General features: G+C 35.9%; 1 protein-coding gene across 3 annotated transcripts in view; it reads right to left on the reverse strand.

Moving 5' to 3' along the window:
* Positions 1-1,805: 1,805 nt before the first annotated feature.
* Positions 1,806-17,497, reverse strand: part of LOC131938286 (vacuolar fusion protein MON1 homolog A) — a 41,539-nt gene continuing 25,847 nt past the window's right edge. For 2 of the 3 annotated variants that reach the window (XM_059296270.1, XM_059296269.1), the window contains exons 7-8: positions 15,073-15,354; positions 1,806-2,006 (exon numbers count right to left, since the gene is read on the reverse strand). In XM_059296270.1, the coding sequence (XP_059152253.1) occupies positions 1,866-2,006; positions 15,073-15,354 (423 nt within the window). In that variant the 3' untranslated portion in view covers positions 1,806-1,865. The remainder of the gene's footprint in view (positions 2,007-15,072; positions 15,355-17,497) is intronic. The other variant, XM_059296271.1, reaches the window with a different exon arrangement.

Below are 17,497 nucleotides of genomic sequence, written 5' to 3' on the forward strand. Positions count from 1 at the left end.
CTCTTGCTTAAGTGTAGTTTTTGCGTAACTCTTGCTAGATCTAGAATCTAGATCTAATCATTAGCTACGCTAATAGGCCCTGGATCAAGCATTTCAAAATTAGCATATTCCAAACAAAGATTTATATAAAATAATAAAGGTCTAAAATAGTTTAGTATATAGAAACTCATTATTATCTAAATCTAGATAGAAAATTATCTATATTTTAGATCTACGACTGAGCTGTATCTAGAATTTACGTTTATAATTTTGCAAAATTAGCGGTATAGAAGCCGCATATGAATCTTAAGCTACGCAAATAGGCCCTGGGTCGAGCATTTCTAAATTAGCATATTCCAAACAAAGATTTATATAAAATAATAAAGGTCTAAAATAGTTTAATATATAGAAACTCATTATTATCTAAATCTAGATAGAATTATCTATATTCTAGATCTACGACTGGTTTGCTTAAATCTAGTAAAGTTTTTTTTTTTTGGATTGTATTTATAACTAATAAATCTTTGTTTTGACCTACATTCTAGATCTAGATCTATAAATAAATTTCTTGGACAGATTGTAGAGCAAGAGAAATTTATTGTAAAACTAAATGAAAAAGACAGTTGAAAATTTATATATCGTATTAAAACAGTTATCGAGAGTAATTCATATTGAAAGTCTCCTAGAAAATCTTTTTTTAGTGCTTATTAATTTCCATACTAATATCGGCTTTTTAATATATGGGGGTCGCGGGTCACTTACTTTTTATAAAAGAGGGTCGCCTCTCGAAAAAGTTTGGGAACCACTGTTATAAAGAGTCAGAGATTGCAGGCAGTCATGCATCTTTTTTAAAATTGAAGATGCTTTAGACCGACATTTTTATGTCATTTGTGGCTGTCTAGCTATCAACGACTATGTGGGTTCGGGTAAATTCGGCTAATCAACGTGACGTCATATTACTTTTACTCAACTTTACGCTGCATGTGTTCATAACAAACCACCTATCCCCCCTTTTTTTGTGGTCGCGCTGTCCGTTCGACCAAGCGAGCATATTATACACGCGCTGATATTTAAATATCTTCTTAAACGTGGTTCATTTACTTAAAAAAAAAATGACTGACACAAAATAGTAATGTAGGCCTACTATGATTTAGTTACAATTGTTTGTAATAAACTTAAAATACCATTAATTGTTTTAGAAAACTGCCGCGGTCACTTCCCCATCCCCTCCCGCTTGTAAAAAAAAAATATCGCATTTTTCTTAGGCGGGTGTATCACGGATATTTACCACGAGAACTGCTGATTTAATGTATAATCTGCATTTTATATGCATTATTAAAATTAATTTTTTACACTATCAAATTTAAGTTTTTTTTTGTGGACGTCCACATTGACCCGACCCCACAAAAGTCAATTGTTTTCGGCCCTCAGTATGGACGGCATTAATAGATTATTCCCCCTTAGTTCGCCCCGGGCGCCGAAATGGGTCGCTATGCCTCTGCGTCAGTCAGCTAACAATTTTAATTGGTTTCTGGATACTGTTTTAAGATTTATTTGATGTAAAAATTGTGAAAATTATACAATATAAAATTAATCATAATGCTATCTTATTGTGCGGAAGTCTATATAATTATGTTGTGAGAATCCGATATTTTTCTTTAAAGCAGCTCTCAGACAAAGGCTGGACAACCCTGCATTAAATTTAAAGAATGAGACGTGTTATTTAGTTTACCGAATACTTCCGAACTTCCTCACAAAATATGATTTGAAGCACACCACTGACATATTCAAACATATATGTTTAATTACTTTAAACACAAGAATAATTATGAGGATTTGAAAAGCTTATATTTTGAAAAAAAAAGATCCATTTTGTGTACATAATATTAAAATGTCACAGAATTAAGAATAAATAATCTGTCTTCCTCCTTCTTGATCCATCTCAAAAGTTTGTTGACAGCGTGTATGGCACTTATTTTAGTAACCAACGGGCCAAAAACGGCATACAGTTCAAAGCCTTGAGTGATCTATTTGGAAAAAAAATAAATATTTAATTGGACTACAACCTATTACATTTTTTCAATCACTGCATTGATAAACTAATATATTATTGATTTAAAATGAAGTCATACACGAAATGCAAATAGTAGACACCAAATGTATAAGCCTAACAATAAGTTTTATTAATTATTGAGATGTATCATGTAACCGCCCGCCTTGGAAAAAAAACGGACATTTTTAAAAAAGCTGTGAACCATAAAAAAACTCTTATTCGGTTGCATAATTTAAGGTTATTTAGCGCCATGGGCAAACCTTAATAAAGCCTCTCTCTGTCCCCACCCCCCGCAATTTTTTTCGGCTCTCATATTATATAGAATATTTAGTTATATATATACATATATATATATATTAGTAGACTGACTCTAAATTTTAAATTAAACCATTTAACATATTTCCTTGCAAAGTATATCCATCACGAGACAACAAACCACACAGAGATAGGCTTAAACTCATTTCTGGTTTGAAATAATCGAATTTTAAAATTTCTCATTTATGCCCAACTAAAATAATAGCGTAGGCCTACCTTCTTTTCTGGCAATTCGGTCAAAAGAATATGAAACAAGGAAACTTGATATGTGTAATGGTTTCCCGTGTAATGATTTTTTTCCATTTCTATTATTAATTTTAAATTATTTCCTTTTCATACTTTAGCTATTTTTCAGGATGCTTTATCTTAATAATAATAATTAAGAAAAGGAATCTTATATATATATATATATATATATTTCTCTTCTGGGAGACGCTAGAAAACAAGCTGTAAGCGCGCTCCCTACCACCCCAACCCTACATGGTCTGGTGAGCTGTGGTTCACGCTAAATGTGTACGATCGTAGAGCCGTGTTTAGTGACGGCTATTATGGGCAGATAATTTATTTACGATTTTAAACTTAGGGGAGGTAACTAAGAGGGGGCTGCTTTCACGGGGGGGGGGGGTGTTATCGTCTTTAACGAGCTACTGACAGTGTTTTAAAATATATTCAGTGGCAGTATTGGTACTGTCAATTCAAAAATTATGAATTACTGAAAAGTAGAAAATAAAACAACTATATAGCGTTGTATGATACGCCGTGGGTCGGCTCGTATCGTTTTAATTTGCTTTGTACAAAAACCAGTTACATTTGCTTTATGGGCACCCCTATTAGACTATTAAAAGAGGTGCGATAAGTCATTGACGTGTTTTGAGGGTTAGCCTATCTTTCACACTACAGCTCGTGAGTTTTCTTTGTCTATCTAATCTATGCAACAGTGAGTGTTAGTTACTGAAGAACAATCAGCACTGCAGTCGGGGTCTAGCGGTATAGTAGTTCCGCCCCTGCTGTAATAAATTTCACTTTTGAAAAACTGCAGTCTTTACTAGCCACGGACACTGGAAATGTAATATTCTCAAGGAAACAGCAACATTTGGTACACACTTTTCCAATTTTGGTTGGACTATGTAGAGAAGCAGATCTTATGGTGGCAACTGCTTAGGAAGCTATTATTTGAAGCTCATTGCAAAGATATAAGCATCAACATCTTTATTAGTTTTATGCGTCAACGGCGTTTCTAAATGTGGGGCGGCCGTCTATGGCGCCGACCAAAATGGGGCGCCAAACGAATAATATAAAAAGCTCATTACCTAACTATATACAGTTGAAGTAAAGAGCATAGACTGGTTTTTTTATATTACGGATTTATTTAATTATTTTCTACATCAAGTGACTGGTAAAAAGCGCCCCGACCTTTTCAAATGAGGGAGTTGAGGGCGTATTTTCACCAACGCGAATAACTACATAACACTAACAGACCTAATTTGGGGAGGTGACGTAAAATCGATCATTCGCCCTGGGTGCCGAATAGATCGCTACTCCTTTTTAGATAACATTCTCTTTTGATTATTGTAATCAAAGTTATTAATTATAAGTACTTTTAAAAGAACTTTTAAAAAAGTTCTCTGAATTATTCATACATTTTAAATTCATTGTAAATATTAGAGCATAATAATTATGAAAGGTGGAATTTATGACGAACTATAATAATTTATCAAAGGATTTTTAAAAATGTATAACTAGCATACGTAAATTCTTTTTGTTACAAAAGCCTTAAGATCTAAATGAATTAATGTTCTTCAAATTCGTTTATTTTTATACTTAACTAAGGCTTTTAAGGTCATTTATAAGAATATAAATAAACCGGGAGTGATCTCCCCTAAACTTTCTCGAATATTCTTATATAAAACAACAGGGGATGGGAACTCGGGATATAGTTATGATTTTTAATCCATTTTAATACTTAAACTTTTTAAAATAGAATCCCATAGAAAAAAGAATTGCGCACCAAGCGAACGCCGAATAAAGATGTGTATAATAGTGCGGAATATTATTAGTACTTTATAAATTCACATGCGTTTTTTGAGAAATCGGAAAGAGTGAAAATTACTACTTCCGGTCAACGGAAATTACTCAAAATTTGACAGAAGGCAAAAAATTAGATATTTTACTTACATCTGAAATAGTACTCAAGTTATAGGCTTTTGAAAAATTCTAAGTAGAAAAAGTTCCACTTCCGGTTATCGGAAATCGCTCAAAAGTTGATAAGGATCTACGATTTTGATATAATACTTATATATGAAATTTCATCAACCTAGCTGTAACGGTACTCAAGTTATCGTGTTTACACACACACACACATAGACATACGGATAAGACTGCAAAACTTATGTTTTTCCGACTCAGGGAGGTGTAAAACGTCGAGATTTGTAAAAATCTCGATTTTTTTTTGCACGATTACAATACTTTCTCTATACTTCGTATATACGACAAAGTAAAAATGTTAACTTTTAGTTTTAGTTTGTTTTTATATATGATCTTGCAAGCTTGATAAATAGATCTAATGAAACATTTATTTTTTAAAATCAACTAACATCTTTATTAAAGCCTGATCATTAGACAACGATGATAATCACCAAAGTATTCACTATTAATAAATAATAACTGACTTTGTACTGGTTTACTTTGATTGTATACAAAATCTTATGCCAATTCAAAACAAAATTTCTGAATATGGTTAGTTGGAAAGTTAGGAGAGTTGAGCCAGCCTGCAAAACTAATAGTTTTATTTATGTAAAGGCATTGTGTACAAATTATAACAGACTAGCCGCCTCGGCCAGGCTCTGCATTGGTTTTTGTGAACACTTATCTGTTAAAAGAACAAACACATAAACACAAACCCCAATCACAACAATGAACCCTCTCCACACTCACGTCTACGCCTAAAACTAAAACAAGTTAATTAAAAAGTCTAGTGACATTTAAGCGCAATTTCCTTATGTTATCTAAAAATAGCTCTGTCGTAGCGTAAATCAAGAGCAGGGTTAGTAAAACCATTGGTTAGTTATTAAAACGTTTTTTCTTAATTTTTTTCCCCAGTATTTTACATGTTTTATTTACAATAGTTACATGACTAAAAACCATTGCGCGCCTAGCTACCGAACGTGATGTCGCAGCCATTGATTCTCATTGAACGTGATGACGCGTGTGGTGTGGTTGGATAAAAATGCCTACTAATTCGGGCCAAATTTTAATTAATTCAAAAATTTTGTTGTGACCGAACGAAAGGATATTTTTGAAAACTTTCTTCGGCAATATTGTTCTAAATTATGGCAGGAATCGATTGGTACATGTTTCAAGTCGCTAAGTGGTCTGGTTGCCGAGATACGGGCCAAAAACTGCATTTTTTTTTGAGGTTTTTTGGCTTTTCCGGGAAATCCATGAAAGAAACCCGGAATTTTTTGGCCTATGTTCATCCTCGTAACTTGCTTAACATAATTGCTTTTGGAACTAGTCCTCGATATTGCTTTGTTGAGGAGGAGATACGACTTAAAGCTGCGGACACATATCCATCTATCCATCCATAAATGACGAGTTAATAAACGCAATTCTCCAGAATGGAAATTGCGCTAAAAATAAACCTTAACTCTCACCACAACCTTAAAACATAAACCCCTATATCAACACATTCATATACCTAGATATAACCTATTTCTAACATATCCTTGCGCTATCCCCATCCGGGTCTCTATAACAAAATGAACGGCGAGTAATTTATTGGTTGTGATGTCCTACTGCAACTGCTTGGGCGAAGTGTACAGGGAGATAATTAATTGGGTGGGGGTGGGAAATGACCGGGAGTACTTAACAGCTTGTTGGTGTCAACCTTCGAACATGTTCTTTTTTTCCCTTTGCGCGCGTCATACGACAGAAAATTGACCACATCATTTCCAAGAATATGATGCCAATAATAGATCACCACTTAACTCTAACCCCCGTTCAAATTAACAGACCACTATCTTTTTGTTTAACGTAACCTAATTCGTAGCACGTTACTAATGTTTTTGACATACATTAACATTTAACACAACACAAATTACAAACTACCCGTAGCTATTATTACGCACATTCATTCAAATAATTAAACTATATTACACCCACCGATATGGGACGGAGTGGTCTAGCGGTAGAGAGCTGGACTGCTAACTCATAAGTCTCGAGTTCGAATCCGGGTTCAAGTCAGTAGACCGTCCCTGAGTCCACCCAACTCTGATGGTACCTAACTGACGTTAGGGAGAGTAAAGGCGGCTAGGCATAGTGCTGACCACACTATCTCTTCATATGCCGAGGTCACAGAAACAAGTGAACTCTACTTGACTTGCCCTATAGACCGTCAGGTTTGAAAGGGAAACTACTTTTTACTTTACACCAGGGGTTCCCAACCCTGTGCCCGCCTCTCACTATTCGACAGATAGAATTTTTTTCATAAACATTATTTTAACATATGATTTATTTTTATTTATTTGTTACAGTTTTCATTTTTTTTGACTGCCTAGGTTTATTAAAATGTTTGATACTTGTCCCAACTTGTCTAGCGGCGAGCCAGACTGCACTATTTACGCTAGCCTGGAACGGCTAGTGCCATTTGAATCATTTTTCGGTTCAACATATTTATGCGAATCATTGTTTTCAAACATGAACTTGATAAAATCAAGATATAGATCTCGACTCACCAATGAGCATCTTTATGATTGTCTGCTAACAGGATTATCGTCATACGCTCCTAATTATGAAGCTCTGGCCAATGAAATGCAATGCCAAAGATCACATTGACTATTATATTTTTTTAATTAAATGTTTTCTTTGCATTTATGTGTGTTTTTTTTTTTTACTTTCTTTACGTTTTGTAAATACATTTCTCTGTGTGTATGCACTTTGAAAAAAATGCCAAATAATTTTATTATTTTTAAACTTTTTTTGTTTATTATTTATTAATACATTATGACAATAAGAAAATAAAATAAATTATGGGAAAATGACAAGTTATGGAAGGAGTTTGTCGATTTAAAATAGGTGGTGCCCGCCACCCTACCAATATTTTAGAATGTGCTCTACAGTAAAAAAAAAGGTTGTGAACCCCCGCTTTACACCAACCGATACAGTCTGACGAGATATATTAGGAGGGTTTCATCAATGCTAGATATGTATTCTTAGACGCATGACCTTGTTTTCTAGAACAGAGTTATTTAAATGTAAATAATACTTGCGTTTGGGTCATAATTATCTTGGCACGGGTTTACCTATACTACAGGTATATGAAACCCTTAAGTGTACGTAAATCACTCGCCTTAGTAGAGGGGCATTCTCGTGAGTCCCCGATAACACTCGCCTTAGTAGAGGGGCATTCTCGTGAGTCCCCGATAACACTAAAGCAGGGACGCCGCGTACGTCCCCGTTTTAATCATCGAATGTAGTGTGCCGACTTGTCAATATCGTAGGGAGCTACTTAAAACTAATGTAGGCGCCATAGTGCTCACATGATAGCGCAGGGCGCCAAATCGCAACCTGCCGGTGTGCCATCGGGCGCGCCTGATTATGTTTAGTGAGCGACTATAACGCCCCATCTTATCCATTGTCGCACTGGTTAGAACGAACGTAGGCGACATTGTGCTAATGCGGAAGCACAGGGCGCCAGATCGCACCCCGCAAGGGCGCCGGGAGACGCGCCGGATTCGATTTAGTCGACGATTGTTGCCCATTGTCTTCAGTGTATAGCCTTTTTTTTAAACGAACGTAGGCGCCATACTGCTAACAGAGGATCCCGGCTCGCTGCGGGTCACGCAATAGCCATGGCGCAGGCGGCTGCACTTGTTGAAGTTTTAAAGCTGAATATAGTAGTAAACCTTAACCGCTATGCAGGACGCCCGATGAACGGATACAAAGAGCTAACAACAGCCGCTTTGGAACTCTGGGCGCCAAACAGTGACGTGTTTTAACAAAAATCACAACCTCCCAGGGCGTCGACCAGAGGCGTAGCGACCCTTCCCGGCGCCCGGGGACATACTTTCAATTTGGCGCCCCCCTCGGGAGCAAATTTTCGATTTGCACCCCCCCCCCTCGAACTTTTCATTTGCACCCCCCCTCAAACTTTCAATTTGGCGCCCCCCCTAAGGTCGGCGCCCGGGGACATATGTCCCCCCCCCCCGCCCCCTCGCTACGCCTCTGGCGTCGACATAAGACATTTTTTTTTTCGCAGAAAGCTTCTCGGGAGTATTCTGATCAACTACCCAAAGTTTCATGGCACTTGGATGAACGTTGTCGAGCCGCATCCGCTTTAAAAAAAATGTATATAGAGAAAAATCGCACACTCTCAGGGCGCCGCCCTTGCGAAATTAAAAAAAAATATTTTTGTGTGTGCAAATACCTCCCCTTGGGTGTTCTTAACAACTCACCAAAGTTTCATGGCGATCGGATGAACGAAGTCGAACCGCAATCGACTTTTTTTTTGTTTTTTACAATATATACAGTAGATTGAAAAGAATCGAATCGCGCCCTGCCGGGACACCGTGCCTGCAAATTTGAAATTTTTTTCTTCGCAGAAACCTCACCAGGAGTATTCTCAACAAACAACTGCCCAAAGTTTCATGTCGACCGGATGAAAGGTGTATTAATGCATAAAAGACAAACAGACATACATTGCTTTATATATATATATATATATTCGCGTGCCCGTCACAAAATAGCACCCTGTCGGAGTTCCGGCAAACGCGCCTGATTCAATTTACTGATCGACTATAACACCCCATCTAATCCATTGTCTATAGCACTGTTTAGAACGAAATTCAAACCTGCAATGGTGCCGGGGGTATTGAACGAAAATAGCACCCTCCCTTGCGCCGCCCTTAAGAAATTTTAACTTTTTTTAATCACAGAAATCCGCCTGGGAGTATCCTCTTTGACTCTCGAAAGTTTTATGGCACTCGCATGAACGGTGGCGAATCGCATCCTACTTTTATTTTTTAAACACCGTATATAGAGAAACAAAGCACCCTCCCGGGGCGCCACCGTTGCGAAATTAAAAAGTTTCATGGCAAACGGATGAGGGGTGTCGATCCGCATCCGACTTTTATTATTTTATAAGCCGTATTTGAATTTTTTTTCCTCGCAGAAACCTCCCCACGAGTATTCTCGACAACTTCCCAAAGTTTCACGGCGATGTGATGAGAGGTGTAGTATAGTAGTAATGCATCAAAGACAGACACACACATTGCTTTATATATATATAAATACACTCAAGGTTTTCATGCGGCAGTGTAGGTAAACCCGTGTCCCGATATTTATGATCCAAGCGCAGGCATTGTTTACATTTAAATAACTCACTTTTCGAAAACAAGGTCACGCGTCTAAGAATATAGGATTGGTAACGCATGGATGAAACCCGTCTTACATATTTCGTCGGACTTTCTTCTATTCCCGCGGCATGGCGAGGGGACGGGTACGCTAGTCTATATATACAATTCTCTTCTGCGAAACGATAGAAAACACCAAGCTGTAAGCGCGCTCCCAACCACCCCCACCCATACATGGTCTGGTGAGCTGTGGTTCACGCTAAATGTGTACAATCGTAGAGCCGGGTTCAGTGACGGCTACTAGGGGCAGATAATTTAGTTTGAAACGATTTTAAACTTAGGGGAGGTAACTAAGAGGAGTTTACTTTCACTGGTGGGGGTGGGGGGGGGGGGGGGAAGAGATTGGGTTATCGTCCTTAACGAGCTACTGTAGTGTTTTAAAGCAAATATTTTCAGTGGCAGCGTTAGTACTGTCGAATTCACAAATTATGAATTACTGAAAAGTAGAAAATAAAACAATTAAATGACGGCGTATGATACGCCGTGGGTCGGCTCGTATATATATATATATATATATACATATATATACATATATATACATATATATATATATATATATACATATATATATATACATATATATATATACATATATATATATATATACATATATATACATACATATATATATATATATATATATATACATATATATATATATATATATATATACATATATATATATATATATACATATATATATATATACATATATACATATATATATATATACATATATACATATATATATATATACATATATACATATATATATATATATATATATACATATATATATCAGTAGCGTACGCAGGGGGGGAGCAGGGGGAGCAGCCGCTCCCCCTCTGGCCATTTTCATCAAAGTGGCGCCTTTTTGGAAACTTTTTAAACTCAAATTTTTAAACAATGATATTTGTTAAAAAATATTTTTGGTCGGCACATCTATGTAAATGACAAGATTTCTTTTCATGCAGCAATTAAGCATTATTGTACTAGTCTAGTAGTGTCTACGTTTACAACACGTATTAACATCTGCATCAGTTTCCCATTCTAAAAAATAACCATTACGATGCATTGCAATGTTTAAAAAACCTCTACGGTAGTACCACTTGGCAAGAGGGGTGTTAAGTTTAGGGCAACTGTATAATGTATGTGCTTACGAATAATTGCATTAGAAAATGTTATACATAAAACTTCACACATAATTACTTTATATATACTTTATATATACAGTTTGAATCGTGTCATTAATTTTTGAAAAAAATACCATACAGAAACAAATACAACTGATGTGGCACCTCTATTTAAATTTACTGCTTAGTGGTGGGGAAATTTTGACAAGTTCAACAACGTCATCACGATGAAGTAGTAGTATTCTTACAGTTTGGGCGATAGTGATTACGATTACAAATTATATGAAACAGTTACAATCCCCCCTCCCCCATGGACCCTTCTGTAAAAAAATATTGTCATAATACCACTGCTACTTATTTAAATCTATTTGTGTAATATATATTTGTGTAATATCTATGTTTAGAACAGTCATCTAAAAACTGACGCTATGTTCACTCTGATTATGCTGTAATACTTTAGCATTTATGATGACGATATATTAAATTTTGATTATAGACAAAAACTTTTTGTAAACATGAATAGTGTTAAACAATTTCATTATATTCTAAAGTCATTATTTATTTATTTTGACATTTATAATTAAATGTGTAGATATATACATATTTATATTAAGAGAGTGATTATTTCCCCTATTTCAATTATCTTAAATAATTTCCCAGGAATTATTATGTAAGAAATTTGTTTACAAGAATTACAAAACAGATTGTGTTACGTTCATTGTTTTTGGTTGTAGTATATATATATATATATATATATATATATATATATATATATATATATTGTTTACATTGATACAATTTTTGTTTTGTCGGCCTACATTGTGTGTTTTTTCTTATTTCTTCAGAGCGCTACTTTCAATTTATTTTACATCATAGCGAAGTAATGACATACAGCTAGTAATTATATATATATATATGTATATATATATATATATATATATATATATATATATATATATATATATATAATACACGTATATAGAACGTGCTAAATATTCGGCGCCTTTTTTTGCTCTTTTCGCTCCCCCTACAACGAAAACCTGGATACGCCTCTGATATATATATATACATATATATATATATATACATATATATATATATATACATATATATATATATATACATATATATATATATATACATATATATATATATATACATATATATATATACATATATATATATATATACATATATATATATATACATATATATATATATATATATACATATATATATATATATATATATATATATATATATATATATATATATATATATACATACAAAGCAATGTATGTGTGTCTGTCTGTCTGTCCTTTATGCGTTACTACACCTTTCATCTGATCGCCATGAGTCTTTGGGAAGTTGTTGAAAATATTCCTGGGAAGGTTGCTGCAGGGAAAAAAATCAAATTCGAAGGGGTGGCGCCCCGGCAGGGCGCGAATTGTTTTTTCTCAATATAAGGTATATAAAAATATAAGTCGATTGCTGTTTGACACCTTTTATCCGATCACCATGAAACTTTGGTGAGTTGATTAGAAAACTCCAAGGGAGGTTTCTGCAAAATAATCTTTTTAAATTTCGCAAGGGCGGCGCCACAGGAGGGTGCGATTTTTCTCTATAAACGGTATATAAAAATAATAAAAGTGAATTGCAGTGACACCGTTCACACGATCGCCATGAAACTTTGGGAAGATGTTGTGAATATTGCTGGGTAAACACAAATTAAAAGCAAAGATAAACCATTAGTGCTCGCAATCTAGCCCGGGGCGCCAAATCTCTCCCTGCCGGGGCGCTGGCGGAACTGATTCAACTTAGTAAATACCCCAACTTATCCATAGTCTCTTGCGCTCACTTAAAGGAACGTGGGCGCCTATGCGCTCACGGGAAGGCCTGGGGCGCCAAATAAACCTTACTTACCCACAGCTTATCCCACTTTTTAAAACGAAAGGTGCCAAACCGAACCCTGCCCCGGCGGACGCGCCTGATTCAATTAAGTGTACGACTTAAACCCCAGCTTGTCCGCAAACAGAAAGTTAGAAGTAAACATAGATAACATTTAGGAGCGGCTTCTAAACTGTTATTGATCACAAATAATAATTAGTCCAGTGTATAAAAAAAAGGCAGTAATAAAAATAACCGTTTTTTTACCTAGCATATTGCACTTAATCCAATCATGCTAACTATATTATTCCAACAAAAATGCCCCCATGGACGTCCTAGTAATTTGCATTAACATTTTTATTTAATAGCGGGAGTTGAATTTCTTTTTAAAATTACCTCCCCGGGTATAATTATTAAACCATTTAATTTTTTTTTACTTTTTTTTACCCTAATGTTATTAAAATGTATCCTTTTTTTTCCCCTAAGAAGCTGAGCGAAGATAATATTCGTTCAATCAATATGTTTTAGCAATGTACGTGCATTTAATATTCTCGAAAGAGTAAAAACTGCCATTTAGGAACACATTTTAAGTCCTTATATAAATAAACCTGCGATGCACGTGGCATGTGATGTTTAATTTTATGGTTCCGAAATCTATAGCGATGACGGAATGACTGACTGACACACTTATATTATAGACTAGCAGCATACCCGTGCTCCCAACGGTGAATCATTTTATTCCTTCAGCGCTGCGCCACAGTGTGAATATGGATATTACCTCATAGTTTACCGCGTTGAGCGCGGTGCGGGTCCCTGCGTTGGGGCGAATATTCCTTCAGCGCACCGCGCTGTGCGCGTGTAGCTTATACCCGTGCTTCGCTGCGGTGTGGATATTACCTCAGTTAACCGCTCTGCGCGCGGATGGGGGACGCCGCATTGGGGCAGATATTCCTTCAGCGCACCGCGCTGCACGCGGGTGTCGGTAGCACTTTGGTGCGAATATGGATATTCACAAAAATGAAGCTACGGTAAGAAAAAAAAAACGTCCGCCAAGACATCTCTCCTCCCCGAACCCTAGGCGTCATGTTAACAAAAAAAAAATGTTTTCCGAGCCGTCCGTGCCCAGAGAGAGCCTTCCAAAATCTATAGCGATGACGGAATCACTGACACACTACCAGCAGCGTTATATTATAGACTAGCTGCATACCCCTGCTCCCAACGGCGAATCTTTGTTAAATGTACCAACTTGGGAACAGAACAAAACACCAACACAACACAAAGAAAACACAAACACAATGGAAACAAAACACAAAAACAAAAGAAAACACTAATGCAAACACAACGCAAAAACAGAAAACGCAATCCAGATGCATACCGTGTTTTACCTACCATTTATCAATCCATGCTAATTATATTATTTCAACAACAATGCACTCATGGAAGTCCGCGGAATTTGTATTCACATTTTTTTCTATTAGTGTACTTTCAATGTTTAAACAAATTACCTCCCCTGGCATTATTATTAAACATTTTAAGTAATTACTGCCCACTATTTCCTTAACATAATTCCTCATATTTCTTTAGCTTCTCTCCAACTAGTCTTGTACAAACGAATTTGTGAATTAAATTTGTTCTGTAACCTTGCTTTATGTCATATTATTTGCAAAACAATGTTTCCATTAAAATTAATTGAAATGCCTTTAACCTGTTTCACCCACTTAATTGCCACTCATATCTTTTGTTTTTGTTACGTTTTTTTAAAAAAAAATAATGTTTATATAAACAATAAATAGTGCCTAAAATTATTTTTAAAAAAAGAATGTAAAGAAAAAACTAATATTATTAAGTATATTTGCAGTCTGAGCTAACAGAGGATGCTGGTAAAGGTGTACAGTTTATTTAGAGGTTGGGTGTTGGAGATTCACTTTGTTAATTTACTTAGCTCTTTTGGTCACTTAGTCACTTAAACTCACTTGCTCGTTGCATTCTTAATGCTAAACTTTATCACAAACCATAATAAAATTTAACTAAACTTCACTTATTATAATTTAACTTAAATGCTACAATACTCTTAAACAGGGTAGGCAGTATGTTAAATTTTAATTAAATTGAAGTTAGGCATAGATGTAGGCATACCAAAAATTTAAACTTTTAAGCCATCCTGAAATATGGACATGAATAATTTTTTTTTATTTGAAGATTCTAACAAAATAATTTAGTTTTTGTTGTAGATAATTTATTAGAGTAGAGGGACACAGTTTAAACCACACCAGCTATGTTTGCAAATATTACTTACCCAACCTAATAAAGTTTCATATGGCCCAACATGAAATAATATTTTCAGTGGTCGCCCTGATGTATGAATTCTGTCATGAAGGTAATAATACAGCCCAAAAAGTCTTTCTTGCTCTTCCTTAGTGTTATATGGGGCTTCCAATTCAGGACTTGTGTACTGAGCAGTACTACGAGCCTTGTATAAAAAATGGCGTAAATCACTAATGCTACACTGCTGTATGGAGTAGGAATTTCGCCTCAAAGAATTGCCTATAGCAGATAGTGCATTATATCTCTGTAATCTCTATAAAAAAAAAAGATAACTTCAAAAATATGAGCATTTTTAAAAAGTTCCTTTTTTAAAGGCATATATATACATACTTGGTGCACAGTCAAAACAGCTCAGTCAAATCGACCACGGACAAATGACCTTGTCAAAATAGCCACGTCACATTGACAGCGACCTATTCATATAGGCTCCCAACAAAAGGACTTCCGACATATTGGTCCCAACAAATAGTCTCAGGACATATTGGCTCCCGACATAAGAATAATATGACCATTATTGGCATAAAAGTAACCATTTTGTCTTACCTCCAACTTCCTATTTTAAATGCCTTGATGAAATTTTTTGTCATTTACAAACAGCAATTCACAAAAAAATCGAGCCCTAACAGCTACATTCCACCAATTTTAAAATGTTGATAATGTAAAGACATGTTGCTTAAAGTGAGCACAGAAGTTTAAATGTTTGATATACATGATGTTTACAGGATAACATCTTGTTCTGATAACCTACAAGCATACTGCAGGTAGGAAAGTACAGCATGACCCTCTCTTCCCGCACGCTGAGTTGGAACAGCCTACAACCGGCTAATTTATGGAAATCAGATGACCTTTAAATTTAAAACATACTATTTCTTATACTAAATAAAAGTCTAAAAATAAAGGGTACTCCATAAATGACGTCACGCTGGTTTTAATGATTTTACCCCCCCCTCTCTCCGTCACATAGAGCCAAGCACCCCCCTCTAAAATGACGTCACACCTCAGCCTACACCCCCCCCCCGTTCAAAATTGCAGTTGAATTTTTCTTAAAATAACATATTTTCCGAAATCTTGTCTGAACTGGAGTATTTTAATCAATCCTATTACAATTTATTAAAACAGTTTTCTAAAACGCGAATTAACGGCTAAAATTCGTTTTCTAACATTGTATTTTTTTTTTAATGCAAAAGTGTGTCGTCACGCCATCTGAACCCCACCTCATCACACACCGTCTTAAAATTATGGATCCCCCTCCCCCCTACGAGTGTGACGTCATTTATGGACGAACCGTAAGGCCTGCCGAACAAGCGTAGCATACTTTGTATTACATAGCAAGCTAACTCTTAAAAATAGTAATGATGAAGGGGTCCCACTGGCAAGTGTCATATTCAATTAGGACGTTTTGCTGTGATACTTTGTCGCGGAGCCTGTTAGTCGGGAGGTTTATTGACTGGAGCCCTTTTGTCGGGAGCCTATATGACGACGGGGCAGTTTTGTCATTGGCCATTTTGACGCGGTACGTACATTCATTTATACATACATCCATATATAATCTTTTCCGACGTGTGCCCAAGACACACGGAGCAGATAAAGTAACTTTCAACTGGTTCAATGACCTCAACATATAGGGAGATACTATGGTCAGCACTATGCTCAGTTACCTGAGATGCACATCAGAGCTGGGTGGACTCGTAAGGACATTTTACTAATAAGAAAACCGATAATAACTTTGAGACTTTCAGATTAGCAGTCAAGCGCTTTATCACTAAGCCACGCCCCCCTTAAAATATACATATTATATATATACATACAATATGTACATACACACATATGGTACACCATCAAAACGGCCCGGGACTAAACGGCACCGTGAATATGACCCCGTCAAATCGACCCAGTCAAATAAAGACCCGACACATTGCCTCCCGTCATATAGACTCGCGACATATAGGCTAACGATAAATGGGCTCGCGACATTTCGAATCCAGACAAATAGACTCCCAACATACTGGCTCCCGACAAATAGGCTAAGGACATGGCTCCCGACTAATCGGCTCCAGACATATTGGCTCCCTACAAAATGAGTTCCGTCACGTAGGCTCCAGACAAATGAATCATATGACCACTATTGGCATAAAAGATGCAACCATTTTGCCATACCTACACTGCTACTATGGCTTCTTTTTTAGTGCCTGAATGATTTTTTTTTTATTTCATGAACCAACACCTATTCACAAACAAATGGACTTATTCACGAAAACGCTAAACCATTTCGGTTTTGGCTGTGCGGTAGCCATGTCTGTAGTTCCCTAATATACCACAACGAATGTGTGTGTATGTATGTGTATATATATTTATATATATATATATATATATATATATATATATATATATATATA

This window comes from Physella acuta, unplaced genomic scaffold (genome assembly GCF_028476545.2).
Source record: "Physella acuta isolate Inbredline_101_S28 unplaced genomic scaffold, ASM2847654v3 ptg000240l, whole genome shotgun sequence".
NCBI classification, from domain to species: Eukaryota; Metazoa; Mollusca; class Gastropoda; family Physidae; genus Physella; species Physella acuta.